Source organism: Juglans regia, chromosome 3, assembly GCF_001411555.2.
Source record: "Juglans regia cultivar Chandler chromosome 3, Walnut 2.0, whole genome shotgun sequence".
NCBI lineage: Eukaryota > Viridiplantae > Streptophyta > Magnoliopsida > Fagales > Juglandaceae > Juglans > Juglans regia.
In genome coordinates, this window is record NC_049903.1 from 4,959,107 (window position 1) to 4,982,720 (window position 23,614).

Consider the following 23,614-nt stretch of genomic DNA (forward strand, 5'->3'; position numbering starts at 1 on the left):
AGCAGCTAGTGGGCTGAGTAAATAACTCGACAGTTTCAATCCAAGAGAGTTGCTCCACTTTTACACGAAATAATGTTGGGGTAATTGCAATGATGACTTAATTCCCTGTTCAGAAATTGTCTGAATTACTGCCCATGACTTCTCCCCCATACAAACACCAGTTGTATTTTTCAGTTTTTATAAAAGGGAATGATCCATCTGATGGGAAATGCAATATATTTCTCAGAATCCAATCATATTTGAAAACCTAAACATTAATATGCAAGCAATCGCACTTGGATGGAGACTCATATATGCCATAGCCAGCCTGCTGTCAATGCTATATACAAATCAAGAGCCCTGGGGCTAAAAGAAAATGAGGGCAACCTTGGATTCCGTCCGGACATGCCTGTTTTAGCGTCTAGTCCCCTAGGGAGATAACTCCTGCTTTGAGTGTACAATTGTGATATGAGTTTGAAATAGGTAACATGCGTTTCTCAGTACGTTTAGTTTTCCCCTGGTGAGCTTGAGTTTGTACTCAAGTTGGAGTTTGAGTTGAGACTGGGGATTGAGATTTGTTGATGGTGAGGCCACGAAATGCGTTCGGGTGGACACGGCATGGGAGCTGGGTGTGCAATGAAGGTAGGAATATCATCACCAGGCATCAATACCGAAACTCCACTAGCATATACAGTCATCTGCAGAAACAAGGAACAGAAAATGGTCTTAACATAAATTGAAAAGTGAGATTTCGGATTTGGAAATAGCATAATAGATGGAACATGTGAGACCGAAAGCCCCGTGCCAGAACAACTTAAATAATCACAAACCCATGTCGGATCAGGAGGACGTGGGGTGAGTTGCAGGACATGCAGCCAAACTGACTCCAGGAGTTTATAAATTAGACAGGAAGCTGGCCAAAGTCTTCTTACCATTGAAATACTCATTTCAATGGTAAATTACTATACCACTAGCTATACACAAATTTGGACAGAAAATCTCCGATGCCAGCATTCAGACATTGTTTGTTGCATGGTCATCCAGGAAATGAGTACACACCGTGTTCGTATACTCATGCATTGCATTGCTACCACTAACTTCAAAGTGATGAACAAATACAATGATTTCGGGACTTCAAGAACATCAGGACATGACTAGCAAACAACTAAACTTATTTAGATGTAATTTTTGCGTTGTTCTGAACCGGAGATAAGATATCAGTCTTAAAAATCGATTAATAAATGAGACAACTTCAGGCATGCAACTCGGATAAATGATTAGGCATGGCCAATGGCAAGGCCAATAATAATCCACAAATGGACCTTACAGACTAGAAACAGCTGAATCCATTAAAATGTATAACCGGAACCCCAGTATGCTTTAAAGAAACGTTATCTAGAAGATGGTGCTACAGCTGGATCAAATTCCACTGCTTGCTCTTCCATATACTAAGCTGACAGGTGGAAACACTACACGATCGAGGAGATAGTTGGCCCCATCCTTGCAAGTATTTTAAAGTAGCATACACCAATAAATGTTGTGGCGCAATAAAATGGAGTGATTTAAGGACCATTCAGTAATCTGAATTACTTGCTACATATTTTTAAAACACAAACAGGAAGCAAAAATGATAAACAAAAAAAAAATTCATTGAACCCAGTCTCGTGGTCGTGATTTGATTAATGATTATGCATTTTCTATTACTTCTTTTGTCTTCTTCTGTTTTTTCTTTCTTTAACTTAAGATAAGGTAGCAACATTATCCCCACTTAGCATATATGTTTGACTTTTTGCATTTCACACATAAGGTTAGATATAAATGGCGGATACTGGACAGGAAACAATATTTTATGAAGGACAAGACAACTTTAAAATAGAACTGATAGGTGCACAGTTTATGGCTTCATATAAGACAGCCAGTTGCCTAATTATTTAATTGAAAACATTCATATCGAGCTAGATTCTTCTATAATAGGCTATATTACATACTTCAATATTTCTTACCGTGCATTTTGGCTTGAAACCATATGTATATTCTGGGTTGCTAACCTATTGAAACTCCCATGTGTAATTTACCAGTGACACACTAGTAGGACATCAGATCAACTTCACCATGGAGCTGTGGCACATTGCTCCTGCAACCGTTTCGAGCTCTCTATTGATTTTCTATTTTGCCATCATCAGGCATCATAAGTTTCTGCAACTGACACCAATTTAGATATCTTGCGTTTTAATGTAGTCACCATCTCTCTAATGGCCTGAATTGAAAAAAATCATCCGGCAATCCTTTAAAACTTGCAGAAAAAATAGGCTCTCAGTCCCAAAACATTTGGTTGGTTCTTTAGTTGTGTAATGCTAACTTACCATGTTGATATTCTTGTCAAGGTGCTCAACAAACAGGCCATTAATTCGCCACATGACCCTCTTTAGGAGATGTTTGGATTCGAAGATGATTTGAGATGATTTGAGATGAGTTGAGATGGATTATGAATAGTAATGAGATGAGTTATGAATAATAGTGAAATTTATGAGTTAAAGTTGCTGAATAGTAATAAATAGTAGTGAGATGAGTTGAGATGAGCTGAGATGACTTGCGAATCCAAACAAGCCCTTAATGTTGTCTAGATTCCTAAGCGTTGGAATCATCCTTTTTCATTGATAGTTCTAGACCTACAATTCTGTTCATACCATCTTGTAGGTTATTTGCCACATAAAAGATAGTCCCCTAATTGAACAATTAGCATGGATGAGTAAGTGGGCCTTGTCTGTTCCTTAGAAAAGGTATATATATGGTACAAGGTAGACCAACGATGTGTTTGTTGCATATGAGAGACTCCTGATAAGATCCTCTGGAAAAATTAGGAGGATTCAGTAACTTGAATGCAATTATGGCACACAAATTATCTTTGCTTAAGGGATGTATATAGCTGGATACAAGTTGACATGGAAAAAAGAAACAGTAAATTAAGACTTTCCTACAAAGAAAAGTTGACTACCAGCAGCCTCAGACTCCCCGGACGAGCCATGCGGGGTGTCATAAAGATTGAAAGTGATGGGCTCGATGGCCACCGTGTACGTGGTGGGTCTAAATTCTAAGTACATTTAGTCCCCCAGACTCTTCCACTGGATCAACCACCGACCAATAAACAGACAACTACTTGGATGGGCCATTCTCCAACAATCATAATTACATGACAACATAGGTCTTTGATAATGAAAAATGCACAGAGAATGTAAATGCGGATAAGCAAAACGGTATGCAATGGTGCCAAATCATTAATTTTATATCAATTTGGTTTCTGGGACTATTGCGCAAAGCAACCAATCTTTGGAACCGAATTTTCATCTCGACAAGCCTGGTACAAAAAGTTGGGTTTAAATGACGAAAGAGAGAGTAATTTGATCTGGGAAAAGGGTTGGCTGGGTATTAAATAGAAAGATCATCTGCATAGTAAATTTTGGTGGTCAGTACAAGGAAAGGGGAGGGTCCCAAAAAGAGAGAGTAGTTGGGCCCTTGTGGAAAACTTGATGGTTAGGGATGTGCTTATCCCACAGATTAGGGTGCTCTGTGTGATTGGATATTTCGGTAGTAATAGGTAATCTGGTAACTCAAAATAAGATTGGGGCTGATGAAACAGGAATGCAATAAAAACTGAAAAAACAAAGAACCAGCAATATAAGGGATCATACTTGAACTGAGTCTGAGACACAAAAACAAAAAGAACAGGGAAGAATTGAACTTTCTGAAGCAGATGGGTCATTAATGCCCAGGATACCAATGTAACTAAACAACTCAGTTAAAACCCCTGAACTGTCGGACTAGCTAAAAATATTAATTAACTGAAGTCATTATAAGAGAACACAAATTAGGCAGCATGACTTTATGTCTGGCGAATAATCATTGCTATTTACTAGAAATCAAAATAACCTCCCAAACTGTCAAGAAAGGAGAATGGGAAAGCATTTCTGGGAAAATGGAAGTCCATTTTCCATTTCCCTGCTTGGTCCTAGTGAAAGACTGAAGAAAGAGAGAAAAAAAACGGAACTTTCAAGCATCATTTAGAACATCAAATTATATGACCGAAATAAGCTAGACCAAAATGGAATGGCAAAAAGACCCAAATATTAAAAAAAAATGAGGGTTTGCTTACTTTAGGAGATGGGTGACCGAGCTTTGCGTTGAAGCCCATCTGGGCCTCAAGGTCGCGGTGGTTATGGCCACCGGACGGAGAGAGAGCCGTCGACGTGGGTCTGAGGAATCTCTCAAAGATGGCCATGACCAAGAACATGGAGATGAGAATGGCAGTAGCAACGAAGCCAAACGACACGGCATTGACCGAGTTGTCGAAGTGCCTCCAGTGCTCCTCTCTCTGCACGTTGTTCAAAGGAGACCCTATGGGTGCCCATGCATACCCTTCTGAAACCATTTTCTTACTTCTTTTTCTCTTTTTTTTGGTCTTTCCTTCTCAACTCCCAACTCTAGCACGGGTTCCCCATGTTTACGTGGTTCTTCTTGGTCTTGGCAGTGCAGTTTCAGAGCAAGAGCGAGGGGTTTGGACTGTAGTGAAAGTTGTGGCGGTACTTCAGGCTTTACACCATTACCAAGGCTTTTGTTGTTGGAGTACTTAAAAAAACTTGTGATTTAGGACCGATGCTCAGAGAGAGAGAGAGAGTGACGTGAGAGAGAGAGAGAGAGAGAGAGAAAGAGAGATGTGGGCTGTGGACATTGGACAGCTCTTTAACTAAAATTACTAAATGGGGGAAGAAGGGATTTTTCTTCTCTTATTTTTTTCATTTTATTTTGGCCAGTAGACTAGAGGAGTGTAACTACTGGAAATTAACATTTAACACTTCTGCTCTGATCAAGATTTTCTTCCTTTTTTTCCACTCACCTTCACACAAAGCAATGGAGTCTCTTGATCTGTAAAGACTTGAAAAGTATTGTTTTAAAAGGAAAACAGGAAAAAATAAAAATAAAAAAGAGTGGAAGCTGGTGGTAGTAGAAATTATGGTTTAGACGAAAAAACATATTTTTTAAAAAAACTAAATAAATATGTAAGCCCAAAATTTAGAATGATTTGGGAAGAAACATGATAAAAGATGCAAAGTTTAAGGATTTTCCCTTTTCCCCTTTTTTTGCTACTCCATTTTGCACAAGAGGGCCACGATGCCTTCCATTAGAATCTTTGTTGAATTATTCTGGCTTTGTGTCCAAATCAGAATTCGGCCAACTTTAAGCAAACTTTTCACCCATCCATGGTTTCACCAATATCGCAACCAACAACATTTTATCATTTTATAACTTTATGTACGCAATGATCTCTTTAACTGATCAGAGAGAGAGAGAGAGAGAGAAAATGGAGCTATTAGTATTAGACACACATGCAAGAATCCAAACAAGGAATATCTTTTCCCATTAAATTTTTCTCCCTTTGCTTTCCCTGAACAGACAGACCATTGAATAATTATTTAACTTGAAGCAAGCAAGCAAGCAGCTTAATTCTTTCCCACAGAAAAACACCAGTAATGGCCTGGGCCATGCATGCCAGCTCCCCCCCATCGTTTACTTTTCTTATTTTTGTAGTTGCCTCCCAAGGGGACCCAGCCCGGCCAGTTGGTTGCCTTAGTTTTGGACTTACCTCCTGCAAATAATCCCATACTTATCTTCAAAATTATAAAACTGCCCGACTCTTGATCATCATGATTCTTCGGGCCGCAATACTGCTCAATAATGTATGCATGTATGTATGAATTGCATGCCTAGCTCGCTCATTGCATTTGCAGAAGGGGCAGCTGTGAAATTACAGGGGAGAAGTTGGTCTAAGAGCTTTGTGCAAAGGTCCAAAAGGTGGCAAATGTAGGGCTACAGATGATAAAAACACAAGTACTACGATCGTATTTGCTTTCTTTTCCACGTCGTGAAAAGAGCAACACAGTAGTCTTGGCCCCCTCATGGCCAATGAAAACCCTACCCACGGTCCCCCCGAGTACTGTCATAATTACGTATATAGTCCGACAAAGCAGTTCGTGACCCCTCGTGCAGCTCACATCATTAGAACTCGCTGCAGCTAGCTTCATGGTGAATTTTCTTACGTGGTGCACGAGGAAGGTAAAAGGTTAATTATGTAGTTATTTTTTTACACTTTTTTTCTTCAACTCTTTCGTGTTTAAGACTGACCTGTTAGTTGTAAGTTTTTTTTTTTTTTTTTAATTATTATTTTGTAAATCAATTATTTCTTTTATAATTTAATTATGTAGGGGTTAATGGTAAGAAAAATGCTGTCTTTACTCAACATATATTTTCTAAACTCTTCTATCAAATCTTTTATACAGTACTTAGCAATAAGAAAAAATCTTTTATACAGCTAGGTAGTGGCGGAACCAGCAATTTTGTAAGGGGCTAACTTTTCTATTGTGTGACATATTTATGTAAAGAGTAATGCTAAATATAATTTTAGGATATGTCAACTTTACGCACTCTCTTTGAAAAAAAATAGAGTTCTCTATTAAAAAATAATTTTTTTCACGTAAGTCTTAAATTTATTTATTTTTTTCAAAGGGAGTGGACGAGACTTGCACATGATCATAGGATCGCAAATATCATTTCTCTTATATAAATTAAAAAGATTGAAAAATCATAAAAACATAACTACAAACTATTTTTCATAAATATCATCAATCTTAAATAATTTTTCTTGTATTTTCACATTGAATTTCATGTTTTTTTATAACAACAACATAACTTCATTCGTAAAGAAGAGACAATATAGAAACCATCCCTGCATAGTTACATGGCAGCATCTAAAGAAATTCTAGCTTGAATAAATTCTGGACATGAATGCCACCATTGCAAAGTATCATCAATATAATAATTAGCATGTCTTTCTAATAGATGGATGAGCAGCCTCATTCCCTTGACGGCCAACATGGAGAACTAAAAATGAATTAAAACAACGAAGAAGGCTTTTAATCTCAGTGATCACAAACCCTTGCTTAGACAAATTAGCTTCATTGGAACAAATAGTTTCAACAATAATAAGTGAGTCACATTCCAAAATCATATTTAACAAACCCATATGAAGTATTAACTACAAACCTCTCAAAGTTGCTAAAGTTTCAATGTCATCAACTTCAAGAATCGCATGATCCTTACAACTTGTAGACATCAAAACATCTTCACTATCATTTCGTAAAATAACACCAATACCAACTGATGCAAAAGAATGAAATAAAGCTTCATCAAAATTAAGCTTCACCTTACCTTGAGTAGGAGCTATCCAAGAAAGTACTTTTTTCTTATACAACACTACATGACACTTCTTTACATGAAGATAGCTCTCAACATACCCAAGACAACTATTAATTAATTCAAGAAGCTAGGCAACGATCAGAGTTTTGAAAAATTTGTAGATTCTTATATTTCTGAACATCCCATGAAATAGTAATAAATATAGGATTAGATTTTATCAATACCCATATCAACTCTAAAAAGCTACACACCTAATGTAAATGATGCATAATCTATTGACAACGGACTGTCCAAGCTTCATGCACTAACGAATAGCCACAAATAGAATGGAAAACATCATCATCCCACTGCATGTAATGAACACATAGGGTTGATTGTAGGATCCCTCTTCTCAACAAGTTGTTCTTGTTGGTAAACTATCATTACATGCCCTCCATCCAAAGTTAACTTTATTAGGCAGCTTTAAATTCTAGAAGTTTCTCCAAAACCACTTAGTAGCTTCTGAATGAGAGCTATCAGGACCATCATTTAGAGAAAACAAGTTAAAAGTTGAATAATACCCTGACTTTACAGAGTATACCTCATTCTTATTACCCAACCATATTATTCTATCATCTTCCTTTCTGGACAGCAAAGGTAGAGAACATATAGAGGCAGCCACATTAGCAGGATAAATTGAAAACACCAATTTCCTGTTCCATAAAGGTAAATTCTGCATTAATAAATAATCAATAGTGATATCAGATTGAATAATACGCTAAGAAGACTGAGGTAGCAATTGAACATTCATAGGCAGCCATTTATCTAGCATGATTCGGACTTTGTCACCCTTACCAACATTCCACATGCAGCCATAACACAAAATTTTTTTTAAAAGCAAAAATGCTTCTCCAAACATAAGATGGCTTTCTTGGTAAACTAGCATGCAAAAAATCTCCATTAAGAAAATGCTTGGCTTTAAAGACCCGAGATAACAAAGATTGAGGTTCCATTAACAACCTCCACCCTTGTTTAGCAAGTAAAGCCAAATTAAACATTTTCAGATTCTTAAAACACATCCCTCTTCTAAATTTCAAATCACATATCTGCTTCCAACTCAACCAGTGCATCTTATGTTTTGAATCTCTTTGTCCCCACAAAAAAGAGCAAACATATACTCCAATTAACCACATATTCGCTTAGGCAACAAAAAACAGCTCATTATATATGTTGTTAATGATTGAACCACTGCTTTAATCAATATTTCCCTTTTGGCTTGAGATAGTAATTGTTCTTTCCACTCCTGAAGCTTACCACACACATTCTCTTTCAAATATTGAAAAGTAGCACTTTTAGACCTCCTAACAAATGAGGGAAGCCCCAAATACCAAGAATGGTGCTGTAAAAAAGAAACATTCCAAATTTCCATAATAGTGGAAACAACATCTTCACTCACGTTAGGGCTAAATAGCAACTCAATTTTATCCAAATTCAATTGTTGCCCCGATTGGATTCCATATTAAAAAACCCAATATTGTATAACAAAAAACTTTGGGATGCATATTAATAAGTTTATTATTTCTCCTAAACTTAGTTTTGATTTTAATTTTGGAAAAGTTACATCCATGAAAATAGATAATATATAGAAATTAAACAAAATTTTAGGACTATAAAAAAAAAAAATTAGAGAGAGACATTTTAGGTATATTGAAATTTAAAAAAATTTTAGAGAGCATATGAAGATTATAAATTTTTTTGGAGGGACATTTTCTATATTTGTAGAATTATGTATGAAATCTAGGGGGTATTTTATGATTTCAAAAAGTTTTGGATGCCACAATATCCTGACCTATCAAATAAAAGGGATGAAATATCTTTGATTTGTTGTCCATTTCACAATCTAATGAACTCCAAACAAATACATGGATTGTAAAAAAAACAGGGAGTAGAGCAGCATGCATGCTGCAGCAATCTGCAGATCCGCCGATAGCGAAGATATTGTCTTCCTTAAAACTTGTTTTGTTGATCATATTCTTAGTCCCAACTTCAGTGAAGCTGAAATGGCAGCAAAAATGGCCATGCATAGAGCTAGGAAGCAGGAAAAAAAAAAAACCTTATTGAAGGAGACATATATATATATATATATATATATATATATATATATATACTAGTAAGATGTTACGTGCCTGAGGCACGTGTGCGCAGTTCAAAGTACTAATATATATTATTAAAATAAAAATAAAGTACATATATCTTATTATTTTATTACTAATATATATCTTAAAAGTTATTGAAAGATAGGCTATTTATAAATTATTATAATGCTTTCCTATTATAATGAATACGAAAAGACAAATCTACATAAATCTGTTTTCCTATTATAACGTATTTTCAAATTGAAAATTGAATCCATGATTGTTATTATAATAAATATGCTTTATTAGCATATTTAAAGATACTAATAGTGAAATAGAAATCAACAGAAATAATAAAAGTAGCCATAAATAGAATGTAAATAAAAATACAATTGTATCCCTGTGTTCTGTAATTATTACAAACGGATGAAAAGTTAATGAAAACCAGCATATTCCGTTAAAACAAGAAATTTCTGTTAAAACAAGAAAATTCCGTTTCATAAACTCTTTATATAGAGAAATATATATATATATATATATATTTATATAAGTGGTCACAACGTACTGCTGTATCTCAACCACCTGTATCGACAAATTGGTCCATCAATTCTTTCCTAACGAATATCAACCACTTTCCACGTTGCTTTGAAGGCTTGCATTAATATATCTTGAAAATACAAAGCAATTAAAACCAATATATATAGGCCTCAAGGGACGATGTAATATATATACCAATAATTATTTGCATGAGAAATTAAATTTAAATATTATTTTTATAAATGTATTATGTCAATATTAATGTAGAAGATATAATTTCATGATAATTTGTAAATATATATATATATATATATATATAATCTTTCATTTGTGGGAAAACATGATATCATTGTCAAGATCCTCCTCCTATTCCTATGTTTTCATTTGTGGGAAAAACCTATACTACTAGATGATCTGTAACTTCCATTAACGAAGCAGCTTGCTTGCTTAGGAATTCAGAAAAACAAAACAGAAAACAAAGATATGGATTGGCGATCAACTTGGCTAAACTGTAGAGAGGGCTCCCCCCAAAACAGTGATCCAAGACCCCACACTTTCAAAGTTGCAAAACCCTCGCACTCTCCGTGTTAACTCCCTCGCACATGCATCATGTCGAGGTACGTGGCGCTGTCCCCCCCCTCATGGGGCCCTTTGCACCTCCATTGTCCCCACCTGTAGTCTCTTTTTTTCCACGTGTCGTCCAAACAACCAATCGTAGTCTATCTCCACGTGGCATGAGCTGGACAGGTCGGGTACTGGGTTGGGAAAAGCAATAAAACGCAAAACCAACGATTCCCATTAACAATGTAACGTAACACAAAAACCGACATAGCAGCTTCTCATGTCGGTGTCGGCCTTTTCAACTCCTAACCAACTTGTGAGAGACCCCGAATCCTCGAAATTGTCCCCCATTTGCACGGTGCCGATTCCTTTATCACTGTATCGCCGAATCTCGGCCCTCGATGCGGGTAGCAGAGTCAAACTCACACGAGTTAAACATCAGCTTCAGACAGTTGGTGATGAGATGGAGAGAATCTCGCGCGTGCGTGGTACAGTTGCACGTGTGATCGCGTGTCCAAGTGTAGAAATTGTCAAGGTCACTCTGAAGCGTTCTGACCGGGACTAGGAAAGATGTTAAGAGAGTGCTAAGGGTGTGTCAGTGGTGGGTCAGCGGTCAAGAGTCATGTCAGAGGGCAGGGATCTGGGGTCAAAGCTGTGGCTCGTATTGTGGGAGAGCCTGAGCTCATGGCTCACGTGAATGATCCATCCCTTTTCTCTTCTTTTAATGTAGGAAAAAGCTTGGAAAACTTGACCACTTAAAGAGCTAGCTGCAGCCTTGGGCTTGCTTTTCGGGGCTCACAAGTCTATGGACAATACTTTAGTAGTGACCCAAAATCATTTTGAGGGTGGGTGGGTCCTACTGTTTGATCGTGGCCCACCTAGACATGGACCCAGAATGGGGTATTGCCTCTTTGCTTCATGAAGAAGGTCCTGCCCATTTAGGGTTGTATCTTGATAGTACAGGGACTTCCAAAAGAATGGGGGAGCATATGGGGACATTCACAGGGTCCAATTGGAAAATAAGGTTGAAGTAATGACCCTGTCTGAGACCATATTATAAGAAAAAATATAAACAAGTTATAATCATAACATGGGTCACTAGGAAGAGGAACCAGTACTTTTCTTTTATGAAGATTAATGGAATGTTCAAAACAAAGTCCAGTGAGAATATAATCATGATTTGGGTCAGTTAAGTTCTTTCTAATTCTGGACAAACATTATCAAAATGCCTCGAAGAGATCCTCGTTGGTCCTTTCTTTTTGGGTATATATTAAAGGTATTATGATCTGGTTCCAACTTCCACACTGGACCATTTAATATAAACCTTCGTGATATAGCAAAGCTCTTCCTCAAACGATTTGTATAAATTTCCAACAAGAGTGATCATATATACTATGATGGTATATATTAAACTCTAATTGAGTTTTGTTACTCATTACCCCATACATTATACATCCCATTTTTTTTTTTTGGTTTATTTATATTAAACTAATTAAGTTCTTCTATTCATCATCCTTACACCACATACTTGTTAAGAAAAAAAAGAGGTCAAAATATGAAAAATCTTTCGTAATATGTGATGTAAGTATGATGAGTAAAATTTTTCAACTGCAAATACACAATCTTAGTTCCTTTTTTCTGTTTAGTGCTGCAATTAGTACAAACAATATCATAAAGACATCAAATTTCAGATCAAACTCGAATCTCAATTGGAATGATCAAAATCGTAATCTTCAATAAAATTGTAGGCAATGCTCTCTAAATCAAGACATTTGAATGTTTTAAATTCCAAGAAACGCAAAAGCTTAATTATATGGTACAAGATTTTTCTTATTTGCTAATAAAGGTAGGAAAAATCACGTGGAGTGTGGACTCCCTAGTGGTCACAGTTTGAGTAATTAATGCATCCGACCAAGATGCCTAGGATACAAACTTAATACAAGTGAAATTGGTACGAAAACTCACACATAATATTACTTAGTCCACTAAATTGAGCCGGTACCATGATGTTGATGGTGGCTGTTAGTGGCTAGAAAGCTTGCTGCTAGACTTGAACAACACAGCAATGGCTACAGAGCTCTTTCTCTCCCTCCTCTTCCATCGGCTCAAAGCTCCTCCACGTGTTGCTAGCGGCCGCCGATGTGTCGAATACATGCACCCTAGACATTGTTCTTGATGAATCCGCGGCCGTCCGATAGCCTGTCAAGAAATACAAGTGGGTCCCTATTGGTGCCATTGTGAGGTAAAGCCGTTGATTTTGTCGCCAATCTACATTAAGAGCACGTTGTGACCCATCGAGTTCGTTCCATATGTTAACTCCATCATAGACCTCAATGTGACCCTTTCTTGCATTTAGGCAATCCCCACAGCTAAATAGCCTGCCATTCATCGCGACAATTTGATTTGGTGGCACATCTAGTGGCCACATACTGGGTACGTGGCCCCAATTCCCCGCTTGCGCATCATACACGTCAGCCGAGCTACGCAACACCATGAAGAGCCCCGGGTCTGAGTCCTCTCGCTCTGCGAATCCCCCGACCACGTAGAATTTACCTTGCCATGTCACCCCTACACACTTGTATCTCAATATGCTCATGTTAGGCAACGGGGTCCAAATGTCGAGTTCGGGATCATACACCTCAGCAGAAGAAAGACCCCTTACACTAGCCAGAGTGGACTTCCCCCCTGCCACGTAGACCTTATTTTCACAAACGGAGCATGCAAAATCATAACGTGGCGTGCCTAATGGTGCACATTCGGACCATTGGTTGGACCCAACATTAAAACACAAAACAACGGGCAGGACTTCAACATCCACTTCTGCATAGTCATCTGAATCTTGAGAGCCTTGAGCTCTCTCTTTGTGAGTACATAGCCTCCCACCAATCACGTAAATGGAGTCTCTTAGAGAGACCATTGCAAAGCCCTTCAAGATATGGTTTTCAAGTAGGCCAGGGATTGAGGTAACATGACTCCAAGTGTTGTTAGAGGGATTGTAGGACTCTATGGAATTAGATCTGTTTGTGTTTGGGAGTTGATCCCTAGGGCAAAAAGAGCCAAAAACTTGATAATTGGAAGTAGAGTTTTCGGGTGATGGTGGAGTAACTGGTCGTGGAGGGGAAGGGAGTGAGCCCATTGGAGAGCTGGAGGTAGTACTCGATCGTGGCTCCTATGGTTTTTCTTAGTGTCAAAGAGGAAATGAAATATAAAGAGATGTAGATGTTATAGAGAAAACCGGAGGGGAAAACAAGAGGGTTTGCTTGTGAGCATCGATGGGGAATAAGAGATTCAGAAGAATTAGGAGATGAAATCTAAACTTTTCTTCTTGTAATGAATGACATGATTGAGGGGATGGGTTGGTGGGTTGTTGTCCCTTTCCTTGTCCATTATTAATGCTGAAAAAAGATTATTTTCGGAAAAATCGAGGACTAACCAACTGATCATGGAGAGTTGAACAAGATTACTCCGAGGAAAATTTTATTAGCTTAATGAGTAGTACTCTCCAAAGCTTCTTCTTTTATTATACCAGTCCAGTCCCACGTTTTTGGATGAGAAGGACGGTTTGGAATTTCTGATTGAGAAAGTTTTTTTTTTAGGATCTGATGACCATACAGGTGTCCTTAGATGGTAACATTAAAAAAATGGCCACTCAATTTAGGTGGAAATTTGGCTTCAAGTGTCTTGATTTTTTATGAATTTGTCCCCAAATGTTGGGATATTACATTCCGATTTGACCAAAGGAACATCATTTCTTAGTTAGGTAATCAACTGCTCTACAGTAAACTTGGAAACAGATGAAAAAGAAATGAATGGGTTTGAGGCAACTAACTATGAACTATAAATTTCAAAAATAGTATAAAGTTTGTGATATGGTGTCAGTGGGATAGCATCTCTACTTTTAATGGGGTTTTACTTTCAAATGATGCAAATCGAGAGGCTGGCTATATATATAGGTAGGCTACAAACACCAATGAGCCATTCTGAAAAAGGCCCACAAAAAGACTTGGGCACCAAATCCATATATGATACTGCTGCATGATACTTGCAGGTCTAAAATCTTTAGACTTCCAGCTTTTTTTTTCTGGGCGACTTTAGATTTCATCGGGCCAACACAAATTCGGGGTCTAGGAGTTTGAATTGTTTTCTAGAAATGTGAAATGTCCCTTCTTTTCAAGTACCAATACGTTTTATATATATATTGACTATCGAGTAAAGTTCATGCTCCTGGGATCTCATATCTTGATCCGCTTTTCATCATGCATATAGATTTGACACAGTTAAAAGAAGTATGTATGTTTTGGGGAACAAACAGCAACCAAGGCATGTGACAAGAAAGCAAACCTACCTGAGGCTGTACTCTTGTCAAAGAATATGGACTGCCCAATCCTTTTGTAACACGTGTCTTCACTGTACCTTAATCATGTTACTCCTCTCAACATCTGCCATTATCAATATTTTAAGTTTTCTTCTGTAAGGGTAGCAATATTTAAGTTAACAGTAATGTGTGGGGGCTTTGACGATACCCATCTACAGTCTACTGAAAGTCATCAACTTAGACCTAAATCCAACACAGAATTGTTGTTAAAGATTCCAAAAGCAAGGTGTTGCAGCAACAGCATAATTTCGATTAACCTGAAGTTTAAATGTTGAAAAGAATGTTCTTTTCAATCTGTATTTTCACAATTGGCAGTGTCGTGTGCAACCTTTTGAAGTTCACAAGAGCACCCATTATCCAACCTCTCCTAGACCTGGATGTGCACTGTTTGTGATATTTAAAATGAAAGCAATTACAGACAGAGCATCCTTACTCTTAGAAAGATAGAATTACAGATACAATGAAAATAGACAAGTGAAGGCACAGTTACAGATATGTGAAAGTTCCAAATAGAAAAGGCCATAATTCTACGGACTGTTCCAGAAAAACCATACAAGCAAATATCGTGAATGAAATAAGACAACTAACTCCGATGTGAATAATTTGGGCAGACAGTATGTGTTCACTCTGCATGAGTAACATCCAGCTAAATTAGAGAGAGAGAGAGAGAGAGAGAGAGAGAGATACAGTAGCATTTAAAAATTTGGGCTTTACCGTTCGGCTTCAATGGGGATACCATATGGGTCAAGCTCTAAGCCAAATCCTGTTGCAATCAGCCGAAAGAGGGACCCACTTCCAGCAAAATGTCAAGCAGCAAAACCTAATCCTTGAAAATCCAAATTCACCCAAGGCTAAAAAGAAGCCCAAATCCACACAAAGGTAAAAGTTTAACAAAACAGTTCACAGAGAGGAGACCAAGGCCTAAGACAAAGGTTGCCTGGTTGACAAGAATGACAGGTCATTTGTGCGAACCCACATCCCAAAAGAAACCATAGTAGGTCGGGGTCTACATTATACAGTGAGGAGTCAATAGGCCAAAGCAAAGATCTGAGAAAGGGAGCTGTGGAGATAGACAAAGGAGAAATAAAGGTGGATGTAAACAGCACATGGATTTTGGAGGTCAAGACAAAAAGAGAAGAAAAAGTAGGAAAGATAATCAAAGTGACCACATCCCTCCCACATTACATTCTGCAGGAGACAAACCAGTTAGGAGCAAAAAGAAAAGTTTGAATTGATTGATCACTGTAGGATTTCATAGCCGATTTAAAATGTTCAAAAGAATGGACCACTCTCATTCTGGCAGTGACAAAACCTTGACGATGATTCTGCAGATCCGCTCGGTATTTGTCAATGAGCCACATGCATTGATGCCAAAGAAATATCAGACAATATGCGTACATAATATAGCGAGGGTAGAATTAAAGCAAGGAAAGTTGGGTTGAATTGAAACTTGTTTTGAGAAAGAGTGTTAAAGGACTAGATGAATCCAATGATACAATGCCTACATTTAGGATTGGCTAAATGGAAATTTTGGGATATTTAGGTACAGTTTGTTGGGTGAAAAGCGACTTTTTTTTTGGCGTAGGGAGAAGGGTAGGCCCTAGCGACTAATGAGGCTGGTTTGAAACATCGTAAGGCGTGATGAAATAACATTGATAGGGTTAGCCAAGAAAATCAGTGAGAGTGAGAGGTAAGTGGACGGGGTCTCACAAATCACAATACGTGTCCCGGGAAGAAAGGCAGAGCCCAGGAAATCTACATTTTTAAGTGCCGAGGAATATGGATTCGTTATGCTACAGCTTGCACAACCACATTCTGATGGTGAAAGGACCTTAGATAGGCTCTCTGCCCACTACACACCACCCCCCCCCCCCCAAACTCTCTCTCCTCTCTGTGGATGATGGAATTTCAGCATCCCAATGCGATTCCCAAAAAAGTATATTACTGTGAAGGCTGCTGCTGAAGCTGCGCAGCTTTTTTGAAAGACCAAAAAGATTGCGTTCTTTCTCATTTTCAATTTCCCATTTCCGTTTTCCTTCTCCTGTACTACTCCCCCTTTCGGAGCTTGAATCCGTTTATAAGTCTTCTTATTCCATCGTTGTGCATCGTAATATATTGGATCGCATTCTGTTCTCTGTCTCTCTCACAGGCCCACAAAGAACTTCTCACAGCCTGGCTGTTTTTTCTTCTTCAAAGGTATTTTTATTGAGACTGCATCAAAGTAACGAAAAAAGAGCAGCCTTTGGCAACCAACTGAAGCCATTTGCAAAAAGAAGAACTGGGTTTTTATATTGAGACTGCTAGATGCCGATAGATATGGGTTTGGGTGGAAGTTTAGAGTGGGTGAGTGCCTACAGTAAGAAGCAATGCAGGAGTCTATTCTGGAGGATGAGAGCGGCAGTGAAGAAGGCCGTCAAGAATGCAGGAAAGCAGCAGCAGCTCAAGTTCCAGTATGATCCTTCCAGTTACGCTCTCAATTTTGATGATGGCTGTAGCAATTTGGGAAAGGGAGGAAATGAATTTAAACGTGCAAAATTTCAGGATTTTCCAGATATTAAAAAAACTGCTTGGGTGTATGTTGTCTGGGTCAAAGCTGAGCGTGTAAAGGGGTAAAGAGCAGTTTCATGCTGTTTCAATTTGTTTCAATTTTAGACTGCATCGGCATTTGCATATTTATGTGCTTTGCCAGTTTATGTTTTTCACTTGGTAAATAAGGAACACAGTTTCAGGGGAACATTGCTAGTCAGTGATTGTATCATTTGCCTGGAAATATGCGAATTTTGTGTTACCGAGTGACAAACATGGCAAAAAAAGGTGCTTTTACAGTGCTCTAGCATAAATCTTAGTTCTCCATAAAATGGCAGACAGCATAACAGCGACATTAAATTGCATCAACTTCAGCTCATCCATTCTTCATCAAACTGGATTTTGGAGAAATTCTCGACCACCTTAGTAATGAATATAACGAGACAATATTCAAAAATCGTTTGTACAACAGAATAAGGCCACTAAAAAGCGTTAGGAAAGGAATTAAATCCAATCTGAATGACAAGCAAGAGACAACTAGATACCCTCTTTTTTCAGATGAAATTGCATACATCACGTTCCATTACACCAAACTTGATCTAAAGTCTAAACGCCTACACCTCCACACTCAGGACCCGAGGTCACACCAAGTTTTACTTTTCAGAGAGCAGGGTCTTCAAGCATGGCCACCCCTTCTCAGATGGCAGGGTCTTCAAGTATGGCCGTAGACAATTCGTTAATGTGAGGATAAGCAGCCTTCTCATCAAGCTGGTTTTGGGCCCATATCAGTAACTTTAACAAGCTAGGAAGCTTTGGGTCTGTAGTTACAACCAAATTATCAAGAAATCATTAACTTGGAGATTTAACTGGAACAAGATTTCCAAAATACGTTAATTAAAAAAAGTTGGGTGAGCTAAATTAGCAATGACTACGGAAAGCAACACGTAGCATTTGAGAAAAACATTGCTTACAAACCAAAAGATCCAACTCCCAACAACCAAAGTTCAAAACGGCCCCATTTGGTTACACAGACGAGACGAGACGAGACGAAATGAGATAAAAGTTGAAAATTGAATAAAATATTATTAGAATATAATTTTTTAATATTATTTTTATTTTGAGATTTGAAAAAATTGAATTGCTTATTATATTTTGTGTGAGAGTTTGGAAAAGTTGTAATGATTATATGAAACCAGGCAATCGCAGCTATACAAGTCACTTGCATTGCTTTGTTTTTGTTATAAGCATTCTATGGAATCCGTATGACATATAATTATTGAAAATTGACGATAAGAGTAGAAGTTAGAAAGAAAAAGGGCCAACTTAAAATGTGCTGTCATTCCCACTTCACACAGGTCTTCATTTCTGTGTACACAGAATGTCTCTGTCCAAACTAAACTTGCCAATTTTACCCAAATTCTTCATTCAAGTAGAATAGGTTCAAGACTCACAACCATATGTAGGTCGATGGTGACATAGACCCAATTAAATTGGGAGTCTAGGAGGATGAAGAAATTTGTTGAAAATTATATGATTTTTTGCAGTACTATAATATATATATATATATATCAAAGATCTGGCGGCAATACTTTACAATGAGAAAACCACGTATCCTAACAAGATCCCTGGTATTTTTATTGCTATTAAAGATAAGATGGTAAACACACTAACCTTTTTCATGACTCTGGCTGGTAAGGATGGCTGCATTCACCTCACTAGCAGTCTTTAGCCGCTGTGATATGTTCAGAAGCTCTCCAACAGGACAGTTGGAAACATCTTCAAAAGCGAGAAGTGAAACAGTCCTCTCCAACTCTTCCAAAAAGCTTTGCTGTAGACCACAAATTTTCTTAGGCCAAATATTAGAACTAAATTGTATCCAATGAAACAAAGGTGAATACTCATATAGTGGCCACTCATGAAGTTCTATGAAGACAAACCTATCTTCATATTTGCCACTATATTCAACATTTCAACTTTCACTAGTATCATGCAGGGATAGCAACAATGAAGTTCATCAAATCAAGAACAGACTTTGATATCAAATAAGAAAAACCTATTCATCATCTATTTTATCATCATCCGTGATATGGCATTAGATAATAGGTTCACAAGTAAAATATAATAAATAGCATCCAATCATCTAATGCCACATCATGGAATGATGAGAGGATAATGAGAATTGGGATAATGAGTAGCGTTACTCATCAAAAAAACATGCATGACTTGAAACCGCAATGGTCATAAAGAATGAAGTCACACATTTTCTTCTCCCCTTGGTGCAAGCTCCTCCTGGGCAAACTCTAGAGCCTCTTCTACCTCCCCATTCCGAATTAACTCTATGAACCTTTGCTGTTGGAGATGGAAAAACAAGTGGGGGTTTGTGTCCAGTATCTGCACATTAAATTTCCACATAATAGCAATTAAACCTGAAATTAGAAATGATTGGCTCAATGAAATTATGAGAAAGTTTCAGATGAACAGCCTACATGGTTAAATATCAAAGATACCAGTTACACATGTTCTCGATTCGGACAAGAGAACGGGCATAACATAATTATTTTCTCAAGGTTCCAGTTTAGATTCTCAGCAGCAAGTTAACAAACAAAATAGAAAACAGCATATAAATAAACAAGAAAACTTACTTATAAAAAAAAAAGCATATAAATAAACAAGAAAACTTCTCAAAAATGAATTTAATATGTAAAATTACATGCAAGTACTCTTGCCTATCCCAGATCAGAAGAATATTCCTCATCTAGAAGGTTTTTCCTGTTTCTGTAATACCATGAGGGCAATATGTACAGATAAGTAACTTAAACATTGAGTAATATAGTAGCTTGGGTTGATCCTGTGTTTTTGAGGATTTTGTGGTACTCAAATATAGGCCTCCTTTGTGGTCTCACCTACTCAAAAGTGAATTAAAAAAAAAAAGCTACAATTCCTCAAATGGGAAAAGGTTTTGCAGAGCACAGAAGGACACACCTTCATTAGTGAAGATGAATTCCTTATGGCGGTCCAACCTTGGTGCCATGAGCCAAACAACAGGTATATGATCTCATGGGATGCTCTTGTATCTGGATGTGTTGCATTCTTTAAAACAACCTAGTACCTGTCTATTTGAGAAGAATTCTAGAAGGAAGTTGGGGCTATTTAATGGGCATGAATGGCAACTTATTCTTATTTCTAGATGTATCCACAAACTTTTGAGGTGCTTTTCAACAACCAATCAGCAAGGGAATTTGTGCAGATATACAGGCATCCAATACATTCTCTAGCAAGCTAAATGGCAGTCAGGCTGATTACAGAACTACCTGTAACAAAACAAATCTGCCAGATTCTTTGCACCTACAAATATAGGACCAGAAATAAGTGAATTCCTGTTTGATGCTTTCAAGCCTCAAACAATTACTTATCAAAAAAAAAAAAAGCCTCAAACAATTAAATCCACTCGACAACAACATTAAGGAACTAAATGGTGTCACGAAAAAATATAAAACTGCTAAGTGCTAGGGATACAATTGCTTCCCTACATGAAAAACAAATATCGACCACTTGAGTTGTACCTATGTTTTCTATCTACAATAATAACAATTTCGCCTGAAATTAATATATCCATAATGAAGTGAGGGAAGCATGGATAAGAAGTAACATAACTACCTAATTTGATACAGTTGCATAATTCATTCATTTTTTAAGCCGTATTGATTGAATATAGGTTGTGATCAAGTCAGCTGCGACAAAACAAATGGGAATAGTCCTAAATTAACAAATAACTTAAATATGCAACTTCAAAATCCTATATTATAGAGGTGATTTATAAGATGTGATTTCACAACTGTTGGTAGAACAGGTGTAATATGCCAAAGGATCAGCAACAAGCTAAAGATTAGGTTACCCAACCTCAGGATTTAAGTCATTGACTTTCTCAATTGCGTCCTCCACGTTACCACACTGAACTGCCTTCTTAACTGCCATGCGATCTGTAATTGTTGCAAGATCTATATCTGCTATTTATGCATAAGAAGTAACAAGATAGCACTAGACACTGAGAGAGAGAGAGCGAACAGGCAATCATTATAAACCAAGGATACGTGCAGTTCCAGATTCGCAACGGAATTTTTCAGCAGCATCACCAAAACCTTCCGTGACAAGGAAATTCATCACCAATTTATTCACGTCTTCTTTCCTAATCTTTACATCGTTGAGCTTTTTCTCCCACTCTTCTTTCGTAATCACTTTCTTTGATGTGGCCTGAGCGCAGATAAATAAAGGAAAAATCACAACGTCAAGCACCAAAGTACTTATGCCACGTTAATACACCCCATGCAACTAAATCCAATGAGAATTTAGCTATTAGGTAGATAAATTGCTCACATTGAATTCAAACTAATTTTTAAATTTGGAACACACTATTCATTCATCAAATCTTTTTTATATTATTTCTTTCTTTCTCATTTTAATATTAATTATTTCTCTCTCCATTTTAAATGACAATTGAAAAAATATAATTAGAATACAATTACAAATTAATATATAATATTATAAATAGTAAAATATGATAAAATAAAATAAATTCATAATTAAAAAAATTAAAAAATTTTCAAAATTATTAATTACTCATTATTATATAATGAATAAATGGATAATTCAATTTGGAGATTTGATGTGAATAGTCAAAATTAAATTCATCTTATATTATTTTATTGTCATATAATGAAAAAATAGCTATTCCAATGTGGAGATTTATATAAATGGAATAGTTAAAAGTTAAATTTATCTTACATTAATAAAAAATATACTTTAATTTAACTATTCCAATGAGAGTGCTCTTACACCTGCTTCATTTCCCATTTTTTCTATAATTCTCCACAAATATACAGGACATGCTAGCCACAAAATACGCAAGAGTCGAAATTTAAAAATACGAAAAAGAAAAAGATACCAAACTCCCACTATACATGCAGGCTCCATCAGAACCTTTGGATACAAAAACCGTTTCATCTTATCTTATCTTATCTCATTTCATCTCATCATTACAACTTTTTAAAATTTCCACACAAAATATAATAAACAATTCAATTTTTTCAAATTTCAAAATAATAATAATATTAAAAAATAATATTCTAATAATATTTTATTCGACTTTTAACTTTAATCTAAAACCATCTAATCTCATGTCACTATCCAAACGGGCCCCAAATAAAACCAATTTCTTCCTAAGTTCTCTGTTTGGTTGCCAAGGAAATAAAGGTAAAAAAAATATGAAATTATGTCATCTTTGAACCTATCATTTTCCAATATCCAGAACCTAAACAACAAAACCACCACTCCACTGAACCTACTTTCATCCCTTGAGTTTAGAATTTTACTACTCATATTCGAAACAATACAAAAAACGCTTCTGCCAAATTGCCAACTTCCTTTCTTCCTCTAAATTTCTTCCAGCCAAACAGAGACTAAAATGCCACCCACACAAACACTTCCATTTACTTTAAACAATCAAGATAACCACCCCAAATTAATTAAAGGCGGAGGATTTTTAAAAGAATAATTACCATTGCTCCGATCTCTGCAAGCTGATGAATCACAGTCCAGAATAGGGGCATCAGTGCACCGTGTTCAGTGCCATCCCCACAACGGTTTCCCCTACAGAATACAAAATCAGAGACTGTTGCATTCGGGTAGCACTGCTTGAAAAAATCCCTAGACTGGCCAAAATGCTCGCAAAAAGAGAGAGATTTTCCTGATCTCAAACCCCCGTTCTCTCCAAACGAGATAATGTATGGAACTGATGCGGAGAAGAAAACTTTCACCTGGGATTCGAGTTTTCTTTGTTTCCAAGAAAATTGAGAAGCAAAGGTATCTTGTAACGTTGATTTTTTTTTTTTTTTCGCCCCGGCGTCTGAAACTGTAAACAAGGGAGTTGCTCGCCGGCAACAAATTCCGTCTGTGAGATTGCGTCAGATGTTTCCGGGCCTTTTTTTTTTTTCTTTTCTTTCGGATGCAGCCTTGTTGGGCCCGGTTTGTCTTGTACTGTTTTACGAAGAAATGATATTTGAGAGTTATATAATTTAAAAGCAAATAAATAAATTTGTTACTTATATGAAAAAATAATTTTTTAATCGTCTATTTCATTATTTTTTAAAATATATTATACTTACACAATTAATAATTATATTTAATATTATTCTGTATGATAAATATACGTAACTTCTTACAACATATTACACATATTTATTCTCAAAATAGTGTGTAAAATATATCATTTACATCA

The 23,614-nt window shown here is 36.8% G+C and overlaps 3 protein-coding genes across 4 annotated transcripts; all 3 read right to left on the minus strand.

The window, feature by feature from the left end:
- Positions 1-11: 11 nt before the first annotated feature.
- LOC108984832 lies at positions 12-4,662 on the minus strand. The gene is made up of 2 exons (XM_018956900.2): positions 4,130-4,662; positions 12-677 (listed from the first exon to the last, which is right to left on the minus strand). The coding sequence occupies exons 1-2, from the start codon at positions 4,403-4,405 to the stop codon at positions 486-488; spliced, it is 468 nt and encodes a 155-aa protein (XP_018812445.1). The 5' UTR covers positions 4,406-4,662; the 3' UTR covers positions 12-485.
- Positions 4,663-12,254: 7,592 nt separating this feature from the next.
- On the minus strand, positions 12,255-13,640 carry LOC108984834 (kelch-like protein 8). The gene has a single exon (XM_018956903.2). The coding sequence runs from the start codon at positions 13,573-13,575 to the stop codon at positions 12,484-12,486; it is 1,092 nt and encodes a 363-aa protein (XP_018812448.1). The 5' UTR covers positions 13,576-13,640; the 3' UTR covers positions 12,255-12,483.
- Positions 13,641-15,043: 1,403 nt separating this feature from the next.
- LOC108984833 (protein GID8 homolog) lies at positions 15,044-23,356 on the minus strand. 2 transcript variants are annotated; one of them, XR_004801046.1, is made up of 7 exons: positions 22,896-23,356; positions 21,432-21,591; positions 21,241-21,347; positions 19,600-19,731; positions 19,012-19,168; positions 15,529-18,158; positions 15,044-15,441 (listed from the first exon to the last, which is right to left on the minus strand). XR_004801046.1 is itself a non-coding variant. In XM_018956902.2 (7 exons), the coding sequence occupies exons 2-7, from the start codon at positions 22,944-22,946 to the stop codon at positions 18,037-18,039; spliced, it is 729 nt and encodes a 242-aa protein (XP_018812447.1). In that variant the 5' UTR covers positions 22,947-22,986; positions 23,154-23,356; the 3' UTR covers positions 15,050-18,036. The 2 variants fall into 2 exon arrangements, 1 of the variants encoding a protein (XP_018812447.1); XM_018956902.2 differs by having other exon boundaries at positions 15,050-18,158; positions 22,896-22,986; positions 23,154-23,356.
- Between the last annotated feature and the right edge of the window lie 258 nt (positions 23,357-23,614).

What these genes read in the sequence shown, in the direction of transcription:
- LOC108984834 (XM_018956903.2), bottom strand. Translation starts at nt 13,575, where the DNA reads ATGGGCTCACTCCCTTCCCCTCCACGACCAGTTACTCCACCATCACCC.
- LOC108984833 (XM_018956902.2), bottom strand. Translation starts at nt 22,946, where the DNA reads ATGCCCCTATTCTGGACTGTGATTCATCAGCTTGCAGAGATCGGAGCA. An exon ending in TCAATGACTTAAATCCTGAG is followed by an intron (nt 19,732 to 21,240) that starts GTTGGGTAACCT and finishes TTTAATGTGCAG; the next exon opens with ATACTGGACACAAACCCCCA. An exon ending in CACCAAGGGGAGAAGAAAAT is followed by an intron (nt 19,169 to 19,599) that starts GTGTGACTTCAT and finishes TGTGGTCTACAG; the next exon opens with CAAAGCTTTTTGGAAGAGTT.
- LOC108984832 (XM_018956900.2), bottom strand. Translation starts at nt 4,405, where the DNA reads ATGGTTTCAGAAGGGTATGCATGGGCACCCATAGGGTCTCCTTTGAAC. An exon ending in TCGGTCACCCATCTCCTAAA is followed by an intron (nt 678 to 4,129) that starts GTAAGCAAACCC and finishes TTGTTTCTGCAG; the next exon opens with ATGACTGTATATGCTAGTGG.